The sequence below is a fragment of the Peromyscus leucopus genome, chromosome 9, assembly GCF_004664715.2.
Source record: "Peromyscus leucopus breed LL Stock chromosome 9, UCI_PerLeu_2.1, whole genome shotgun sequence".
NCBI lineage: Eukaryota > Metazoa > Chordata > Mammalia > Rodentia > Cricetidae > Peromyscus > Peromyscus leucopus.
This window is the reverse complement of record NC_051070.1, coordinates 58,250,126-58,271,478: the sequence shown is the minus strand read 5'-3', so window position 1 is coordinate 58,271,478 and position 21,353 is coordinate 58,250,126. Positions and strand designations below refer to the sequence as shown.

Here is a 21,353-nt window from a genome sequence, read left to right as displayed (position 1 = left end):
AAACCTCTTTGAGGTGAAGCTGAAATGGGGAAGACATTTTTTACAATATCCCATCATTATGATGGTAAAGGAAGGCCATGTGTACAACAGGTAACAAATGTCTAAGTGTATCTCAGCTCTTCCTTTTCTTCTTTTTTTTCTTTTAACCTCTTCCTTTTCTAAATGGGAGGTGGTATTATTGAGTAAGGCAATGATAATCAATGACTACCAACTGGTATTACTGTTTGGAAAGTTTACCAGTTTCCTAGAACAGTCCTTCTCCAACCTAAATCACTCAGGGGATCTGGCTGAAATATAAATTCTATTTCAGTAAATTTAGAGGTGATATTGTGTATTCCTACAGCTAACACCAAAACTGCTGTTTCCTGGACTGTATTAATGAAAATATTTTATATACTGTGTTTAACTCATTATGGTACAATGCTCGTATCTGGCATAAGGAAGACCTTTAAGGGTATCTTTCTACAATTTGTAACAATGCTAGACACTCATCCAAAACTACTATTTTACAAATCCAAGATGAGGACTGGCTCAGGACCAGAGTTTGATCCCAGGATTCACATAGTAGAAGGAGAAAATTGAGTTCCTCAAGCTGTCTCAAGCCACACATGCACGCACGCACCCTAGCACACACGTATAAGATGATTCAAGATTCAGTATATTCAATACTCAGAAATATTCTCTTCTGAACAAAATCAACCTTGCAATTATATCATGTTACAAATTTGTCTGCTCCCCTTCCAGGTTTGCAAACCAGAACATATATTGCTTATAGTCCTAGAGGCTAAAGTAAAGGCACAAAAAGAAAACATCCACTCACAGCTTAATCTACCACATCATGAGTTTCAGTAACACCTGCACAATTTGCCCTTACAGTGTGTTAAACACTGTAACTCATTTTTTTTTAAAGATAAGGATTATTAATTTATCTTACATATCCTACTGGCAAATACCTAAAAAGTTAAATAATTAAATCCACACACCTTTTTTTTTTTTACCATTAAGACTTCTACATAGATGGAAACATTCAAAAGTCTTTTACCAGTAACAAAGACATTGTTTATAAAAGTATATTATTGATAAAATACATACACCTGCATGTACGCATACATATCATAAAGGGTTGGCTGACATTAGGTATAGGGAATGGAATTTAATACTTTTAGCTCTGAAGTTAAAATTTTAATCCAATTACTGATCAGGAACCACCTCTTAAGAACATTTGCTTCTTCAGTATGTACCAGCATTTCCACCACAGAAGGAACATCAGAGCTGGAGGAGCTCAGATGCCAACCTGAAACCACAAAGTATGAAAACTGAGGCAGGGGCCTGAGAAGCCTCGAGGCATAAGTTTGCAGCTGTGTGCTAAAAGGGGGTGGTGGTGGTGGTAATTACTGTAACTGTCAGTGCAGAAAGTATAACAACACAGCAAACGTAAACATACAGGAAGAATTTCTGGTTCCTCTACGATCTCTAGAACTAAGGAAGAGCACACACCAACAGTGATGACACACCTACCCCGATTCAATAGTTCCATCTTAAAAATGTGATCTGGATAGAGAATGACACATATATACCACATGTCAGAGTGATGTCTGGGTTGGGTGGAGAATGGGATGGTATATAAAGAACAACAACAAAAAGACAATGCTGATCCTCATCTTCTCAGGAGGAGGTGAGCAAAGCTTACACATACAGAGAAGGTCATTCAAAAGAGAACTTTCAGTAGGGGATGGTGGTGCATATATCCCAGTGCTTGGGAGGTGGCTGCAAAAGGATCAGGAGGTCAAGGTCATTATCAGCCACGAGTGAGTTTGAGGCCAGCCTCAACTGCATCCCACCCTGTCTTAAGAAAAAACAAAAAACAACAAACAACAACAAAACCAAAGCCCCAACAACAACAAACCCCAAAATAAAAAAGGAAAACAAAGACTCCCACAACTTGCTTTTACCTCACGAGTCACTTTTTATGGATGGGTAAAGTCCTGGGTTTGATTTAGAGGACTGCAAACAGACAGCAGCTGATGTGCATGTCTCACAGGCGCTATCATAATCAAAAGGAAACGACATCTCCCTTTCAATTACAAAACAGGGATTTTTTTCCTTATTACTAACATTACAAAATTTACTACCATAAATTTAAAAAAGATGAGTGGAGCATGTCCCAGTAACAGAGGCATGGTTTAAAACCCAGGCTGCCGTCACCATGCCCAAGCTGACAGGGCTGCAGCATGAAAATGCAAGCAATATCCCAACACCTGCACAGATGCAGGGCAGAGACGAGACATGATTCCAGAATAAAGGGCTCTCCGGCTCTTACCTGTTACCTGTGCAACAACTGCTTGGGAAATCCTCCGATTGGCAAGAAAGGCTTTGATTTCCTCTTTTATCACACTGCTGTCCCTCCTAACAAAAACAGAAGACAAGACCAACAATGTATGTTGAAGGTAGAAATCCTCATCTTTGCTAAAAAGAAAGGTGAAGCCGAGAGGTGGGGAGAACACAGAAAGGAAGGACACAAAAATAAAAGGGAAACAGACTAAACTTGGGTGAAAATATGAAATTACAACAAACCAAGAAACACCAAATACTCCAGTCCTGAAACGTCACACCATCAGACAGACACCTCAGTGAATGCCACTGTGGATACAAGTCTCATGTAGGAGGACCATTAATTGCATGCTGTGTATAATTTAAATTAGGAACAAGGCTGCCATATGCGGTATGTGTGTTCTCATTATTGGGGAATAAATCGTACATAGAAGCCCTGGAAAAATAAAAAGCAACAGCAATGAAAATCAGCTGTAAGTAGATTGTGGGTTTGCAGGTGAATGGAGGAGCTGTAGACGTGACACTCATCTTAAAACCTTGGAAATGCTTCCGGGGCAGAAATCAACACCATTTCACAACTGAAATAATTAGCATTGTAAGAAACACTCTCAGCTGCTTCCTCTCCCTCCCTTCTGTATAAGCAACTCCCCAAAAGAATGTGGGATGGTTTGAAATATTAACAGTTTCATATTAAAAGTATTTATTAATTTCCAATTACATATAATAAGTATATAGAAGAGTTAATACTAAAAACTATATTATTCAACCTTGGTATTATATACTCTTGGCCCATTAAAAACTTTATTAAAAAAATCATCACACCTTCATAGACCAGACATCCGTAAGTATATGACAAAGAACAACTCATTCTTTCACCAAAACAAACAATAAAGAAAAATTAAACCAGAGCTATAAGACTATAAAAGCAGAACACTATTTCTTGTTCAAGATGAAAACTGACATAGAATCATGGTAGCTTATTATCTAAACAAGGTCAACAGATTAAGGGCCTCAGCTGAAGTCAATCTGCCATCTGCTCTCATATAAGCCACAAACATAATCTTTCTCAGATGGACCATTGCAAATAAATTTTTTAAAAAGCATCCTTCCTTTATTTTTACAAATACTGTATAACCCCCCCAAACTGTATACAATTATTTCAACTCTATATTGAATTTTTTTTCAGTTTTTGAGACAGGGATTCAATCTTCTCTTCTCTCTGTCTCTGTCTCTCCCTCCCTCTCCCCCCCTCTTTACTGAGACAGACTTTCTCAGTGTAGCCATGGCTGTCCTGAATTTGCACTATAGACCAGGCTAGCTTTGACTACCTTCCTGCCTCTGCCTCCTGAGTGCTGGGATTAAATGCATGCACCACTGCCTGATGGGGACTCACTTGCTAGGCTAGCCTGAAACTATTTGGTCCAGGTGGTGCTTAACCTTGAGGCAATCCTCCCATCTCAGTCTCTTCATGCTAAGATTACAAGTTCCATGTTGGATTTTTGTCAAGGAAAGCTGTGGCCATTTCTCTCTCTCTCTCTCTCTCTCTCTCTCTCTCTCTCTCTCTCTCTCTCTCTCTCTCTCTCTCTCTCTCATTTTTAGTTTTCTGAGACACGGTCCATTAGTCCACGCTGGCCTTGAGTTTACTGGTCACCTAGTCTCAGCTTCCTGAGGGCTGGGATTGTAGCTGTGTGCTGCCATTCCCAGTTTTCTCCCTTGTACAGTGTCTCTACTACACCCTCAATTTTGCCTTTTGGCAAAGTCTAAAAAACGTTAACCACTAGCTATTCACAGTAAAACGTTTGACCCTTGATCTAAGACAAAAGCATCACAAACCTTTAAAACCTGTTTTGAGAACGAACCACAAATTTCATAGGGGCTCACGTCTCACTAGAGATTGGAGAAGAAACAAAAGAATCCTATCAGAACATGGTACTAACGTGCGATTTAATTTAGACAGGTCTTTCAGCCCCCTCACCTGGAAGGGTTCTGCACTCTGCTGGGGGGTGCCCTGCTCCCTGTGGAGCTGTACCTGTGCACATAGCCTGTGTACACGTGTGAGTCCCTGTTTGTCTCTGAGCCCAGAGTTCACTAGTTTGCTTGACTGGCTGGCAATGAGCTGCAGGGATCCCCTCAGGGCCAAAGGCACATACCACCAGTGCCTGACTTTTTATGTGGGTGCTGAAGAAGTGAACTTAGTTCCTCATTCCTGTGCAGCAGGCTCAGCCCTGTCTGGGCCACGTCCCTGCTGTGGGGAATTTTGGCAAAGAGTAGAGATGGGATAGTGAGTACCTAATACGTAGCTCTACAATATCCCTGAGTTATTGATAGAAATCCTAACCAAGCAGTAAGAAAATAAAACTTTAGCTGCCTAATGTAATATTTAAAATTTCCCAATCTTATTTAGACTCCAATCTACATGTTGACTACGTTTCTCTCAAAATGCCTGTCTCTGTACCGATTATGAGCAAGGCAACTTTAGCAGTAACTATTTCAGATGGCTTTTGTACACAAACCTAATCATTGTCTTCTGACAGAACTACAAAATTAAGCTGACAATTTTATATAAACTATTGCATTTCAACATACCAAATGATCTTGGAAAAAGAAACTATATTTGAGAATAATTGTTCAGATTAAATTTTAAAATGTACTTTTGTAGGCAAAATGAGCCAATGGTATTTTCTTGACTAATAATTTACAATCAAATTTAAACCAGCTCATTTGAAACAAATGCACCTACAGCAGACACTAAATCACACAGAACAGATAACACTCAACTACGTAACCAGTATTGAATGACTCATAGCCTTGCAGTATGGCATTATTAAAGGCCAGGACGAGTCCCCAATGCTTAGAAAGCAGCAAGCCACTCACCACCGCCAAGAATACACTCTTATATATTATGCAGGTCTCTAAAGTATCCACAATAAGTTTAACCATACATTCTTTACTACTTTACCATAGATACTTTTTGAAAAACAATTAAAAAAAAAAAAAAAAAAAAAAAAAAGACTGGGATGTGGCTAAAAGCCTAAATGCCTGGCCCGCATCCTAAGAATCCTCTGGTTTCACTCTCTAGCCCCTCCACTCCTTAGAAGACAAAAACATGTGAGGGAAAGCCACTCAATAAAACTGTGCTCTGGTTTCACCATTTGTTAAAATAAGAACATTAACACACTCCTTCCAAAGGTTTTCATTTCTACAATTAGTGTGCATTAGCTGTGCAAAATAATGAGTCTCACTATGGCATTTTCCCACATGTGTACACTTTGATCCAGCCACCTGGCTGCCACGACCCGCCCCCCCCCATTCTCTCTCCACTCTCTCTGATCTCCTCCCTCTCCCCTTCTGAACTGCTGGTCCTTTCCCATTTCCCTTCTCTACTCTTGTTGGCCCCTCCCTCTCCTCCTCTCCATTCCTGTTGGTCCCCCTCCTATCCCCAAATTCAAAGGGTTTTAAGAAATAGCTTGTGGCAGAATGCTTCCCTAGCATGTACAAGACCATGTGTAAAGTCTCCAGCATTGACAAAAAAAGGTCTTTAAAATGCTCCTCCAGGTAATAAAATAAAAAACTGAATGATATAAATACATATATATGCATGCAAATAATATGTGCAAAAGAAATCTTCTTTAAAGGAGAAAGTTTTGAAATTGTAAATGTATCGTATAAACACACACTATTATTTCTATGAAACCGTCAGACAGGATCCAAAGGAAAGGAGAAACAAATGATCAACTGTAACTGTTAGACTGAAATTCACGCCTTAGACCAAGTACTTCAAAGCACCATGGGCACAGTGCTCTGAAGTCACGGTAGGAGAGTGCCGGTTTGCTTGGGTTCGCTGGGTATTTACGAAAACAGTAACATCACTCGCCTTCACCGTCCAGTTTATCCTACTGGGCTGCTTGGCTCTTTGTCTTCGTGTCCTCTCTGTCTTCTATTCCATATTGCTCCCTTTGTTGAAAACTGGACATTTTACCTAAAGAGAATGAGTCTCTTCTGCCACTCCACCACAGTATCTCCCATGCCTCAAGACTCCTTACGTCTTAGGGAATTACAATAAAGAGCAAGGCAATTATTTCTCTGGTTTCACTCTTAACTTCCAACATAAGCAACCCCTTGATCTCAACTGAGGCACTTGAAGCGCCTGCCACTTCTTCCTGCTCCTGTTTCCACATCGCTGCCACTGTGTTCATCTGGTGGACTTCTACAGCAGGATGGAGCGCTCCCTTCCTAACCATCACTGCCCACTGCCCTGTTTTTAAACTAGTTCATCTCTCCACTATTATCCTTCCTAATATATATGCAAGAACTCATCAGGAATGCCTTTTTGACAAACCACTGTTAAAAACTTCACGTATGTATGTATATGAGAATAGGACCATGAGGCAGTGGTCTTGCATAACCCAGGATCACTTTGAACCAGAGGTTTTCCTGCCTCTGTCTCTGGAGTGCTGGGATCTAAGTGGCACCACCACCCTGTCCTGATTCTAATGCTCCTTGCTTTTTGTTTTGTTTTGAGCCTGGTCTTGCTACCTAGCTGTTTGAAACTCACAGCAAGCCTCCCGCCTCCACCTCCCAAGTACTCGGATTCCAGGAGTACCACCACACTTGGCTTTCTGATTACCTTTTCAAAAGACACGAAGTAATTGTCATCTATCTAGAGAGTTCTCTCTGATAATCACAGCTTACAAAGAAAGATCTCTTTTAACAAAGCTAACTCTTAACATTTCAACTGTAGTATGGTGGACACAACACTTTATAGCCCATCTAGCCTACTAGCCCAGAAAGGGCTTTAGTACAAAGATTCTGTCACATTCAGCATGGATTTTTCATATAATAAAGCTTAATTTGTTTAATGAGTGAAAAATTTCTAGAAATTAAAGCCTGTAAAATGGAAAATCTTATCTAAATAATTTATATAACAGCTTTAAATTCTTATTTTCAAGTACATTTATGTTTTCCACATCAGGGTAGAGAGATTATTTATGGTGATTCAAAATGACACTGATTTGTTTTCTGGAAGAAAGCATATTAAGGGCTCATATTTTATAATGATACACTTTAAGATGACTCATACTCCCCGAGTTAACACACCCTCAGCATTTCTCTGCATGTTGTAAAGGGAACTAGCTCAAAGTCACCCCAAGATGAAGCCATCACAGTGTATTTCACAGTTGAAAGACACTCATGACCTTCTCCCTGTGCAGATACAGAGCACAGTTTTAAGAGAGAACATTACAGAGAGAGCTGTTCTATATGCAGAAGACGGAGGGAGAGCGCACCACCACTTAGTGCTGTTACGTTCTTATAGAAGAGCATAAACATCCTGCCTGACAAGTAAATACAGGCTGAGAGCCCCCACTGAGGTTATCGGACCAAAAGCCTTTTCAGATTTTCTTTTAAATTTGGGAATATTTTCATGTTTATAATGAAATATTTTAGGGGCAGAAATCAAGTATAAACACAAAATTCAATTATGTTTTACATAATTATATAGAGAGACTAAATGTAACTTGGGACAGTATTTTAAATAACTCTGTGCCTAGGAATATGTTTTATTATGGAATTTTTCACTTGTGATACAGAGTGCTCAGAAGTTTTTAATTTTAAAACACCATGGCTCAAGGATGCTCGACCTATGTTTTACTGTTAGGCATACATATAACCAACTTGGAATGAACTTGCAGAATTTTGTACAAAATACTAACAAAACGTCGTAACAAAATGTCGTGTCTGGGTGGTATAGAGCAACATGTTTAACGTACAGCATTACTAATTCCAATAAGCCTCATTTATATTATCTCATAATACACACATGACTGCAGGAAAACACTGCTCTATTCTAATGTATTAGCAGATGCAGGCACACATTCCTATGCATATACTTACGTACTAATAGGCCTTTTAAGATGTCCTAATGTAAAATGAGTTGGCTTTCGGTCCTTCCTAAAGTGGTACATTCAACCATTTACTGAGAATTTATGTTAGTGTGGCTTTCTTCTTCCTTTTTTTTGACCCCAATTCAAAACTAGAAAAGATAATTTCTGACTCTTTAACAAATGATCAAGAGTACAGTTATAATCTGATGAAGCTACACACACACACACAAATCTCCATTATATACCTTCAAATTATATACAGTAATATAGATTCTCTGAATTATAAAATCTGCAAAGCACGTCTTAGGGTAAAGTACCTGCAGGTTGGGGCTGTGGGCAAGTAGGAGGAGCGTTTTACACATAGCCCAGGAGGCAGAAAGGCCCTCAGGTATCCATGATTCCTACTAGAGCCCACCAATTCCAGGTCACTGTCATGTTACCAGTATTGAGTAAGCAGCAACGACAGTGTATCACTAGACAGACACAGAATACTCAGAAAGAGTTACTGTTTGAAAAATTCTCTAATGTCTCACCAATAAAAATTCACTGTTTAGTAAGTGACTGATTGGAAGTAGCAGATACCATGTCAGGGAAGGAGGAGAGCAAGCCCAGTAAGGCAATTCACACTGTTTTGAAGAATTATATGTATTACCTTTCCTAAAGTCTTATTTAATCTGTAAGCATAAATAATGTCAGTGATAAAATATACCAGCAAGACAATGATAATAAAGCCATGGGATATAATTAGGCTCAGTTGCCCAATAATCAACTTTCTTGAGCAAATTATTAATTTTCATGAACTCATCTTCTCTGATCAAGCACCCAGCATGGCTGTTGGGACTGCACATGTCCTGTGAGCACCGTTCAATCAACGTCTCCCCGTGTCCTAAGAAGGACTACCCTCTGCAAACTTGAAAACAGTGAGAAGGGGCACATTTGAGCAAAGCTGGAGTGGAAGAAAGCTCAATTGTGAAGGACCAGGGGTACCAAAGGTCTAGAGGACTCTGACTAACTGTCAAAGGAGCTGTTCTGAGCAGGAAGCAGGGGAAGGGAAGAAGAAAGTGTCCTAATAACTACACAGCAACGAAGAGCACACAGATGAAACACACACTACACCCGTGAGACTGCACCCACGTGAGTGTGCACGACAAAACAAGCCAGCACCTCAACAGATAAACGCTATTTTGCTATCTTCTCTACTCAGGATAACTAAAATCTCACGAAACTTCAACAAATAAAGTAACTTATTTGCCCAAATGGTTCTCCTTTTTAAACTGAACGATGATAGATGCTAAGTTTCCAAAACCACCTACGGCCAAGGCTATGACTCAGTGAAAGATAAAGCCTGGGTTCAAGCTTCAGCACTAAGAAAGTCACCAGCAACAGCAGAGCTTTGGACACTGTGTTAATAACTGATGAACCACAAGCCTCGATGATCTCTTGTATTTCGTTCAGAGAGCTAAAAGCTTGACAACACTGACTGTGGTTGAGGTATGATACTCTTCATTACATGTACCCCATGGTCCCTGCAGCCAAGGACTCCATGTGTGAAAACTCTACCCTAAAAACAAACTCAGAAGAGGCTGTGTATTTAAGGCTGTCTTCTCCCAGAGGTGTTACAGGATGGGTCTTCACACAACACTGTCAAGGCACTGTCATTCTGTCTTGATGTCAGAAAATCTTCAGGACCAGTTAAAACTCAGTTACAACTTTTGTTTTTACCTCCAATAAGTCTACAATTCTGTTCATTATCAACTGTAACTAATAATTATCTGCAGCCTCTCACCTTTTTAAAAAAATTTTGGCTATTTTATGTGCATGAGTGTTTTGCTTGTACACATTTATGTGTACCACATGTATGTCTGGGGCCTGCAGAGGTCAGAAGAGGGTATCAAATCTAGAATGGGAGTTATGGATGGTTGTGAACTACCAAGTCAGTGCTGGGAACCAAACTCAGGTTCTCTGCAAGAACAAGTGCTCTGAACTAATGAGTCTATCTCTCCAGCCCAAAGCAATCATTTTTACACACCAGCCTAACAACTCTACCGAAAACAACGCTTTTGTCATTTCTGCTTGTAAAGATCTGTAAAAACTCTCGGATTCTAACATACAGGGTAGAATGTGAAGCCTTTGAAACCGTGTGCTGCCCCTAAGGTATTACCAGGTTTGCCAAAGTCCGCCTCATCTGTATTGTTTTTCTTTTGATGCTTTTTGGAAAAATTCACAGCCTGTAGGCCAGACAAGCCTAGAAGTTACCATGCTGGCCTTGAACTCACAACAATCTTCCTGCCTCAGCCCTCTAAACGCTGGGGTTATAGGCATAAGTGACCACACCCAGCTTATATTCTTAACCAGATTAAAGACATGCCTTTTTTGATACCGCTTCCTGGTTCCCTAACTTTAAAAAAAATATGTGTATCTCAATTTTTATTTAAAAAAATTAAAAAGTATTCACTTACTGACTATATGTGTATGTACATGTGTGCATGAGTACCTCTGCATGGCATTCTTGTAGTGAGAGGACAACTTTGGGGAGCTGGACCTTTCCTTCCACTGTGTGGGCTCCAGGGATGGAACTCATGTCCTCTGGCTTGGCAGCAAACACCCTTAATCCCCTGAACCAGCTCCAAATCCTTCTTTCAAAAGAGAATATCCCGGCTGGAGAGATGGCTCAGTGGTTAAGAGCACCTGCTGCTCTTCCAGAGGTCCTGAGTTTGATTCCCAGCAACCACATGGTGGCTCACAACCATCTATAATGAGATCTGGTGCCCTCTTCTGGCCTGCATGCATACATTCAGACAGAACATTGTATACATAATAAATAAATAAATAAATCTTGTTTTTTGTTTTTGTTTTTGTTTTCAAGGCAGGGTTTCTCTGTGTAGCTTTGCACCTTTCCTGGAACTCACTCGGTAGCCCAGGCTGGCCTCGAACTCACAGAGATCCGCCTGGCTCTGCCTCCCGAGTGCTGGGATTAAAAGCGTGCGCCACCAACGCCCGGCTAAATAAATCTTAAAAAAAAAAGAGAGAGAATATCCTTATGGGTTAGGCCAAATTTATCTACTCAGCTAACCTACTGAGCCCACACCATGTGTTAAAAGAAGTTCCTAGTTCTGGACACAGGATGGAAAACACATGTCTGTTACCCTCAAAGTGAACCAGGTCTGCTACAAAGTCCTCATTACCTTGGTTAAAAGGAGGCTTTTCTTTGTGTTTAAACTCTAAGTGCACATGCTTACTTGGCAACTGTTGAGGTATGGCGTGCATGTGGGTATTGCACCTACTGCTAAAATTAGAACTTCAGCTTTTTAGGGGCAGGATGGTATCTATGTTTCTTATTGAAAATTGCTTCTAACCCAATAGTTATTCAAACTGTTGCACTGATTGAAATAATGCAAGGAAAACTGAAAAATGTACGTATTCTACATCATGGTAAATTTATCTTATCACTCAGAAAAAATATTTACAATGAAGGATTAAGCATTGGATTAAATGAACTTCTGTCAGTCAGAAACTGTCTGCTAAAGCCATAAATAGAGAAAGCCCTCTGACAAATCAAGAGACTAGAAAAGCTTCATCACACAGTGAAAGAGCTGAAGTAGAGAAGAAGAAGAAAAAAAATCTGATCTAAAACGACAGTTTCAAGTTTTACTTTCAATTCCAAAGAAGGGAGGGAGAAACCATTGTTCTTATTGGTAAGTTTGTGAAATACAGGCTATTATTTAAAAAACAATCTTAAAAACAGATGTTTGGGGGGAATTCAGAATAGGCAAAGTAACTAACCTCATTAATTCCTCCACTTTATCATCTACATCTAGGTCCTCTTCTGAGGCTTCAAAGCTATATGACCTCTGACCCATGCTGTTTGCATGGTATCGAGATGGCGACATCTTCCCATTGGATGTGGACAATCGATCGTTGTTCTCTCTCCCATTTTGATTGGTAGTGCAAGGCTGTGGGGAGGTATCATAACTGTTGCTGGGTGATGGGGACATTCCGGAGTGCTGGGTCTGCGTGGAAGCTGTGGCTGTAGAGGAAGATGCTGGAACATTGTTGGTACTGTTCCCATATGAGCTTCCCCCGTAGCTGGACCTCCTTCCAAACTTATCACTATGCTCTTGATCAAGACGGTCCAAAGTTTCTAATGCATGGAGAATTTCATGTTTGGTCATCCCAGTACGCCGAAGACGTTGGAGCAGATCTATTTGTTCTATGGTAAATCTGGGTTCATCTGTATAGTGAGACATGGTTTCCAGCAAACTAGGGGGGAAGGAGGGAAAGAAAAGGATACAAATGAAGTGCCTTCATTGTTAACTAACAAACATTTCAAAATCAAGAATCCTCAGCAGAAGAGGCTTGATCTCAGCACCAGCTTACTTCACTGAGTATAAAATTATAAGGGATAGGGTGATGGCTCAGTCACGTGACAGATCTGTTGTGTAAGCAGGGGTGTCTAAGTTCAACCTCCTGTACCAATGCAAAAGCTGAGTGCAGCAGCACAGGACAGGAGTTCTAGCACTGGAGAAGTAGAGGTAAGATCTTTGGGGCTTGCCGACCAGCCAGTCAAGCTAATCAGTGAGCTGTGGTTTCAAGTGAGAGACTCTGTCTCAACAAATAAGGTGGAGCACAACCAATGAAGACACCCAATGTCCACTTCTGGCCTCCATATGTATTCATACACATATTAATAACACACACACACACACACACACACACACAGACAGACAGACAGACAGACACACACACAAAACAACGACAAAGACAAAGACAAAGAAACAAGTCCTAATAGACGTTTTTTGTTGTGACTTGGATTGGTACAGATTCTGAGTTAGTAGGAGTGTATCAGTTATAACATAAAACCCAACTTATAATGGAATAAAATTTATGTTTTTCATTGGTTTTGGTAACCAATTGAAATTTGGAAGCAAAATATTAATTATGTCAAGAATACCCATTTATCAGGTAAAGTCCACATAGTGCATCAGGCACAGACTATGTGATTATGTAGTTTTTTTTTCAATTTCAAAATATATTGATGTGTACTAGCATATTAATGGGAACTTGCTGGAAACACTTGTGTTATCTTGCTTTTCCAAACACCAGCAAAATTGACCAAGAACTCTAAGGTCATTCAGTGCAGACTGTTTGGCTTGGCTGAGTCTAAGTGAATGCTAGTAACTATACAAATACTGCAGTGGAGAATAAGAGCAGTACCTACAACACACCAAGCACCGCTTCCACTTCCTACATGTCTTGTGAGCCTCCTCTCTGCAGCACGTTCTCTGAATGGGTCCCTCATGTGTACAGCCAACTGGAGCTATTCATATCTGGAAAACTGGTTCTACATGTTTCCACCTTAACTAGCACAAGACACTGTAGCACACCACAAAATGTTTTCTTAAGAGAGAAACTTAGTATTTTAAGATATTAACCACATCATAAAAACACCCCCTCCCTCTTTGAATTACTTTTTTTTTTATTTATAAAAGCTGACTTTAAAAAAGATTTATATGTTTGTAATTTTGTATTGAGTATTAGTCTGCATGAAAGTATGGGCACCACATGCATGCAGTGCCAGAAGCAGCCAGAAGAGGGCAATGTATGTCCTGAAACTGGAGTTACAAACAGTTTTCTAAGTTGCCATGTGGAGGTTGAAACCCAACCTGGGTCCTCTGCAAACACATCAAGTGCTCTCAACTGTGGAGCCATCTCTCTGACCCCTAAAATCTGACTTTTGAATTCAGGATTTTTGAAAGTGATAACCAATTCTATTTTAATTTGTATTTTCTAGTGACAGATATGATAATTGGCATGGAGTAGCCTTGAAATAAACAACTGCTAAGAGAAACAAAGGTCAAGAAATTTTCTTATCTATTAAAGACAAATGTGCTATAGGCCAGTCCCCTAAACCTGTTGGACAGCTTACTATCCCCCCCCCCCGCCTGTACTGTAGAAAAATCCAATTGAAAAGTTACTTTTACTAAGAAATCGGGCAAGAATTTCATCTAACCTCACCTAGTCCTCCTAGCAAGTCTCTATGGTAGATACGATTTATTTGTTTTGTTTTAATGTCACATTATGAACTGTTAAGGAAATTGAGGCTAAGGATACTTTTATACCTTTCAGAAAGTCTAAGATCATCTGGGCAACAGAATGAGTTCAAGGACGTCTTGTCACTTAATGAGACCTATCTTAACATAAAAATCCAGTACTCTTTAAGAGCAGTTCACACTCTTTTTTTTTTTTTTTTGGTTTTTTGAGACAGGGTTTCTCTGTGTAGCTTTGCGCCTTTCCTGGAGCTCACTTGGTAGCCCAGACTGGCCTCGAACTCACAGAGATCTGCCTGGCTCTGCCTCCCGAGTGCTGGGATTAAAGGCGTGCGCCACCAACGCCCGGCTGTAGTTCACACTCTTAACCACTGAACTACCTCTATGGCTCCGTTTTTGTTTTGTTTTGTTTTAAATAATTGCCAAACCAAAATAATTTTGCTGTGGGATGGTCTATATGTCAAATTGCTCTGATTGGTCAACAAATAAAACACTGATTGGCTAGGCAGGAAGTATAGGCGGGACTAACAGAGAGGAGAAAAGAAAGAACAGGAAGGCGGAAGGAGACACTGCCAGCCGCCACCATGACAAGCAGCATGTGAAGATGCCGGTAAGCCATGAGCCATGTGGCAAGGTATAGATTTATGGAAATGGATTAACTTAAGCTATAAGAACAGTTAGCAAGAAGCCTGCCACGGCCATACAGTTTGTAAGCAATATAAGTCTCTGTGTTTACTTGGTTGGGTGTGAGTGGCTGTGGGACTGGCGGGTGACAAAGATTTGTCCTGACTGTGGGCAAAGCAGGAAAACTCTAGCTACAAAATTTACCCCTGAATTTACTGGCTTGGCAAATGTCAGTTTCTTCTCATAATTATTTTTCCATCTTCATAGTTACTTTCCCTTGAAAATAAAAGGCTTGTTTTGGTATCTTCAGTCTTTATCCAATCAAAGTATTTCATAAACTGTTCTTCCCTTAGATACTTAACTTTAGGAACTATTTTATCTTTGTACAGCAAAGTTAACCATATTTTCCTATCCTGTTCAGTCAGTGAAGATCATTAAGTCATACTCTGTTCTTCAAGCCTCCCTCTAATATGACACAACACTGTCTATTAGCATAAAATTTTACAGTATCCAAAATATTTTAGACCACTTAGGATCCATTAACAATAGGAAACCACTTTTATTCCAATATCATAAAGGGGGAAATAGGGTCCACCCTTACTTTGACTGTCCAGAACACCTAATCATTTCTAAGCACATGTTCTTGGGTCAGCTCTTCCCAACTTCTGGTGAACAGGCTACCACAGGAATGAAAACTTGGCTCTATTCAAAATGTTCTACTTAGACCATTGTAAGATAGACAGTAAGTGTAACTGTGCTAAGCCACAGGAAGACTTTTGATAAGATGGACAGTAAGTGTAACTGTACTAAGCCACAGGAAGACTTTCGTGAAGCAGGAGCTGGGGGAGAATAAAGCAGATAATCAAAAAATGCAGGGAACAAGGGGAAAGCCCTGCAGCATCCTATTGCTGTCCCTGGAATTCTTAAGCACTTAGACTCCTGCTTTTCTTTCATTTGGTGGGACAATCAACTTCCCTTTGCACTTCACTGTGTTTAAATGGATGTCTCTAACTTGTACCAAGAGCAGCCCCTGCTGCCAAGGGAGCTAAAGCAGAGGTCACAGTTGCCAGGGTCAAACGAGTGACTTAGAAGAGGACAACAACATCCTGAGCAGGATTACACTATGCACATGACACCGAAAACACAACACGATTAGAAGCTTTCGTGGACATTGAGAACACTTTGCCAATGTGTACCAATACACGTGGCAGGATATATTATGCCATTTTCCATTTGTACTTCTCATAATTTACCTACTGCAAGCACAGCTTCATAAAATAACAGCAGCAAGTAACCTATATAGGTCATCTAGGACCATAATGCCAGCAATCCTTTCATGACAAAAGAAGATGACATGGAGGGGCTAAGTTACTTTTCTCACGCACGAAAATCATTCATAGGAGAGGGGGAAGTTTTGCTTTAAGTTACTAATTTGAATGTAGGCTCCAGCTAACAGTATTTGAAAATAATGTAAGAATTTTGACACTCAAATAATATAGACAAAGATTAAAATAGAAAAGAACAATTCAGTTCAGGACTTATGGTTTAAACTTAAACTGATACTGTAAGACCACAGTACATTTTGAGATATGAACCGCATTTTGCAATAATACCTAAAATCTTTCTAGATAAGCCACAAGGCCTGGGAGAAACCTTTTTAAATGATATTCCAAAGATGGACAATGGAAGAGTCTGGCTAAGGCATTCAGAAACGATGAATGAGCACTGAAATCATAGGGGCAAAAATGACATGGATTGTAAAGCATCAATAGTTAAGTTTTTGCTTCTGCTGTTTTTATCTTGTCCAGAATGACTAGGCAGAACCCACTTTGCCCTGTGTGGTCACTGTAGGATGATTCAAACATTCCAGGCCCTTCTTACGATTTATATACACTGTTCCCTTTCTTGATTATTACTACCATCAGAGAAGTGGCTTCAGAGTAAGAAAATGATAAGTAAGAGTAAGTAAGAAATAATGCTTTACAGGGAACTGAGCTTCATAGTAGAATGATCCTATAATTCAAATGATTAGGTAAACTGACTAAAGCCTAAGAAGAGTCTATGACTACAGACCATGTGTCAATGTCCCTTTCCTAATAAAAGGATTTTATGATAAGCATAGTTATATTCCAGTGTGCCAATCACACTTTAGTATTTTTTAAAATAGCACAGATTGAGTTCTATTTTGTGCAGTTTGGAGGATAATCTGTTACACAGCTTTAAGATGATCTCAAACACTGCCACACATGACAGATACGTCTATAAGGCACAGCAGAGTTGATGTTCATCATCTCAAGGACGCAGCTCATGAAGCTCCTACGTTCACTCTTGCAGGGTAAGGTACTTTGCTGTTTCAGCATGTCTGAGACACAGCCTTGCTACATAGCTCAGGATGGTCTTGGACACATGCTCTTTCTGCCTTCGCGTCCCGAGTACTGAGATTATCAACATAGTCCTACGTATGGGAATCTGGAGTCAACACCTATCCTTTGAGAACTCTCCCTTCTTTTAGGCAAGTTACATTAAACCTTCCCAGACCCTGTAGTAAGTTGCTGACTAGAAGTACTAGCCTTCAAAAAATTTGTCTGACAGACATTTTGAAAGCTTTGTAGCTTCACCTGCCAATATTTAGCAGTGCCCTCCAGCATCAAGTGCTTAAAAAAAAAAAAAAAACCCACAGGAAACAAAACAAAAAACCCTTATTGCTGTTTTCATGTGGCAATATATTCTCTAGTTACTGCATTCCTGTCACAGAGGACAGCATCCCACTCCTCTCTATCCTGTGGCTCCCACAGTCCTTCTACTTCCTCTCTTCAAAGTTCTGGAAGGCTGAAGAGAATGGCACATGTTCTGTTTGGGGCTGAGCGTCAGCAGTCACTTGGGGTGGTCTCTATGTGTCCCCTTGTGACTTCACAGCTCTCTACTGTGAGGATCAAGTGAAGTTATCACTCCTGTAATGCACACCTGGGTCATAGGCTTTATTTCTCGACTAACTGAACAACTAAGCTTCAATAATTTAGGAACTCATTGTGTATTTAAGACGCACCACAGCTGTACTTTAAGTACAGTCCTCTGAGGTTTGTTCATATTACTTACCCACTCCTCAAGAACTATAAACCTTTCCAGGTGTGGTGACACAGGAGACTGAGGCAGGGGGATTAGGTGTTCAGGGTTATCCTTGGCCATGTAGCAAGTTTGAGGGATGTCTGATACACAAGACCCTGTCTCAAAAAACAAAACAGAGCCGGGCGGTGGTGGCACACGCCTTTAATCAGCACTCAGGAGGCAGAGGCAGGCGGGTCTCTGTGAGTTCAAGGCCAGCCTGGTCTCCAAAGCGAGTTCCAGGAAAGGCGCAAAGCAACAGAGAAACCCTGTCTCAAAAATCCAAAAAAAACCCAAAAACTATGAACCTAAGCAGAGGGTTTTTTTTTTTTTTTTTTTTTTTTTGCGTGCCAATGAATTGTGTGATTTGTGAAACTCTTATTTTGATCATCTATTTATTTCCACTATATACAAGAAAGACTATATTAAAGTTTATAGACAGAGAAATAAAAATGTGGTGTCAAAGAGCCAGAGAGATGTGGTGGTACACACCTACAATCCCAGCACTCAGGAGGATGCAGCAGCATGTTTGTGAGTTTAAGGCTAACCTGAGACACAGAGCAAGTTCCAGGCTATTTTAGACATAGAGAGACTCCATTCTCAAAAAACAAAGGGCGGGGGAGGGGGGAGAAACAGAAAAAGACAAAGAAAGCAGGCAAGCAGGCAGGCAGGCAAGCAGGCAAGCAAGCAAGCAAGCAAGCAAGCTGGTGGGTGGGAGGGGCAAAGTCCTGAAGATAAAGTGCCTTTGCTAGGGCACAGCTACTCAGCAGAAACTCAGGCGACAGTCTTATCATCTGGCTCTCCTCCAGAGACTGCACTAAATCACAGAATCAATGTATGTGTGTGTTGAGGGGTGGAGGAGGGGTTTCAAAGAAAAACCTAAATAATAAATAAAACCAATCTTAATGTCTACTTATTAGATTATACAACTGTCAACCAAAACAGAAGAAATTTAAGTGAAACAGACTCCACCAAATTTTAGAAATTACTTAGGCTCAAGGCACTCTGCACTAGACGCTAAAGATGCACTTAATGAGCTAATAGGCCCTTTATCTTCTCTAATTTCTGAAATTCCGGGAATACTTTTATTCCGAGGCCTATTTTATATGAACTGGTGGTTACAGTTCATATTCCAGCACAAAAACATTCTTGACACAACACCACCATCTCCATTTGTATCTCTCTGCCTTGACTCCAAAGACCAGCTAGCAACATTAGCTAATAGGCAGAAAGAACTACCTTACCATCTGCAGTAGCGAAAGAGAAATGGCTATGGTATCCTTAGGAGTTTGCATGCAAATCAAGCATTAAGAGAGCATGCTTTTTATATTCTGCTTGTTCCTAAGAATGCAACTGGGGCTCTCACCAACACTTAGCCACCTATCTGACCAGCTTCTAGACTATTAAACAGTTAAAAATAATGACTATGGGGCTGGAGAGGAGACTCAGCAGTTAAGGGCACTTACTGTTCTTGTGGAAGACCTGAGCTTGGTCCCTAGCACTCACATCCAACAGCTAATAAGCACTCATAACTCTGGTTCTGGAGGCCTGTGGCCTCTTTCAGCACCCGCACTCACTTGTGCATACCCACATATGCATATAAGTAAAATAAAATCATTTTTAATGAAATAAATATGAAAACTTTATGTTTAAATGGAAAAATGTTAAAATATAATGTTGAAAGTAAAAATGGTAAAAGAGAAAAAAACAAAAACCTCACAGATCTGAAACCACATTCCTCCCCATATGATTACACTCCTTTTACCTTGATGTCAAGAACATGTACCATTTTAATAGTTTCCTAAAAATTTCTTTGACCTTGAGCTGGCAAAATGACTCAGGGGTTTAAAAGTGCTTGTCGTTAAACCTGCGTTTGATCCTGCATGGAAGAAGGAGAGTACCACCTTCCACCAACTTGTCCTGACCTCCCCACACAAGCCGGGGCAACTAAACATCCAGCCCACACATAGAGAGAGAAATGTCATTGAAACAAATTCTTCCAATTCCAAAAGCATTTGTTATCACAGTTCTAATCACCTAACATTACTAGAGGGACTGACAGGAAGAGTTGAGAAGGATACTTACACCACTGGAAAGGAACTGAGCATACTTTACATGAGGCGGATCAATGGCCTTTCCAGAGATGGCCAGCCTTATTTACCATTCTGTAGAACAAAGACAGAAAATTGAGAAACAGTTATGTAACTCAGCATTGAATAAAAAGTTTAAATATGCAACTTTGGGGTATTAAGAGTTAATATTAGATAATCTTTTTCCCCCAAAATTATTTTGTAATTTTGAAATGAAATACTGAATCGGAGCAAAACTTAAAAAACACAGAAAAATGACATTTATAGCTTTCCAAATGATTCCCCTGGGGAGGGGAGCAATTAAAGACAAAAGCCACCCATTTTAACTTGTTATCAGGAACCACCAACAGAAGTGGATCTAGACTTGCAATTAGACGCACACCCTGTAATGGCACTCAACCAACCCTTAACTGGAGAGTAAGCCTTGGCCCTCTTCCATGCCAGGCCAGCCCTCTGCCACTGAGCTCCACTCTCCCCAGCTCTCAGCCACCATTTGCACAATACCAGGCACTTAGGAAGACTCCTATAACAAAGCAAGCCCCAGCACAGCTTAGCTGCAGGTGAGGTTTGGGGTCTACTGCTAAGTGCAATGCTTATCTTGCAGCGAGGTGGACTCAATTTCTCTGAGTCTCAACTGTAAAAAGGGACTAACACAGCGACTTCAGAGAGCTACTCAAGAATGATTTTAGTTTCCAAGTGGGAGTGATGAAGCACTTCACAAATGAGCACTGGTAGTAGCTACTACTACCAACTTAAAAAATGGACACGTGTTCTGCTGGCTCAGATGACCAACACTGCACAAGTGAGTGACAGAGACACTTCCACCGTCTTCAATTCCAAGCGCGCGCGCGCGCACACACACACACACACACACACACACACACAAACACGGAGCATGAATCTTAAAAGTTCTTATTAATAAAAACAAACCTGAGGCCAGTTATTGGGGTGAATGCTGGAAGATCAGAGAAGCAGAACAAGCCACATCCACCTCACCTCACCAGTTCCTCAGCTGGTCCTGTTTCCTCAGACTCCATGCCTCCTCTGAGTCCTTATCCAAATGAATCTCAGCTTAACTGCTTCTCCATAGCCTGAATGCTTAACCAGCCAAAAGCTTCTAGTTTCTGGTCTTCACGTCTTATATATCTTTCTGTTTTTGCCATCACTCCCTGGGATTAAAGGCTCACTTCTTGGGATTAAAGGCGTGTGTCACTATGCCTGGCTGTTTCCAATGTGGCCTTGAACTCACAGAGATCCAGAGGGATTTCTACCTCTGG

General features: G+C 40.5%; 1 protein-coding gene across 18 annotated transcripts in view; it reads right to left on the bottom strand.

The window, feature by feature from the left end:
• The window catches only part of Hmbox1 (homeobox containing 1), a 160,612-nt gene that overhangs the window by 92,237 nt on the left and 47,022 nt on the right, over positions 1-21,353 (bottom strand). For all 18 annotated transcript variants that reach the window (XM_037208452.1, XM_037208454.1, XM_028884132.2 and 15 more), the window contains 3 exons: positions 20,072-20,151; positions 11,997-12,473; positions 2,321-2,406 (listed from right to left, as the gene is read on the bottom strand). In XM_037208452.1, coding sequence (XP_037064347.1) covers positions 2,321-2,406; positions 11,997-12,473; positions 20,072-20,094 — 586 coding nt within the window. In that variant the 5' untranslated portion in view covers positions 20,095-20,151. The remainder of the gene's footprint in view (positions 1-2,320; positions 2,407-11,996; positions 12,474-20,071; positions 20,152-21,353) is intronic.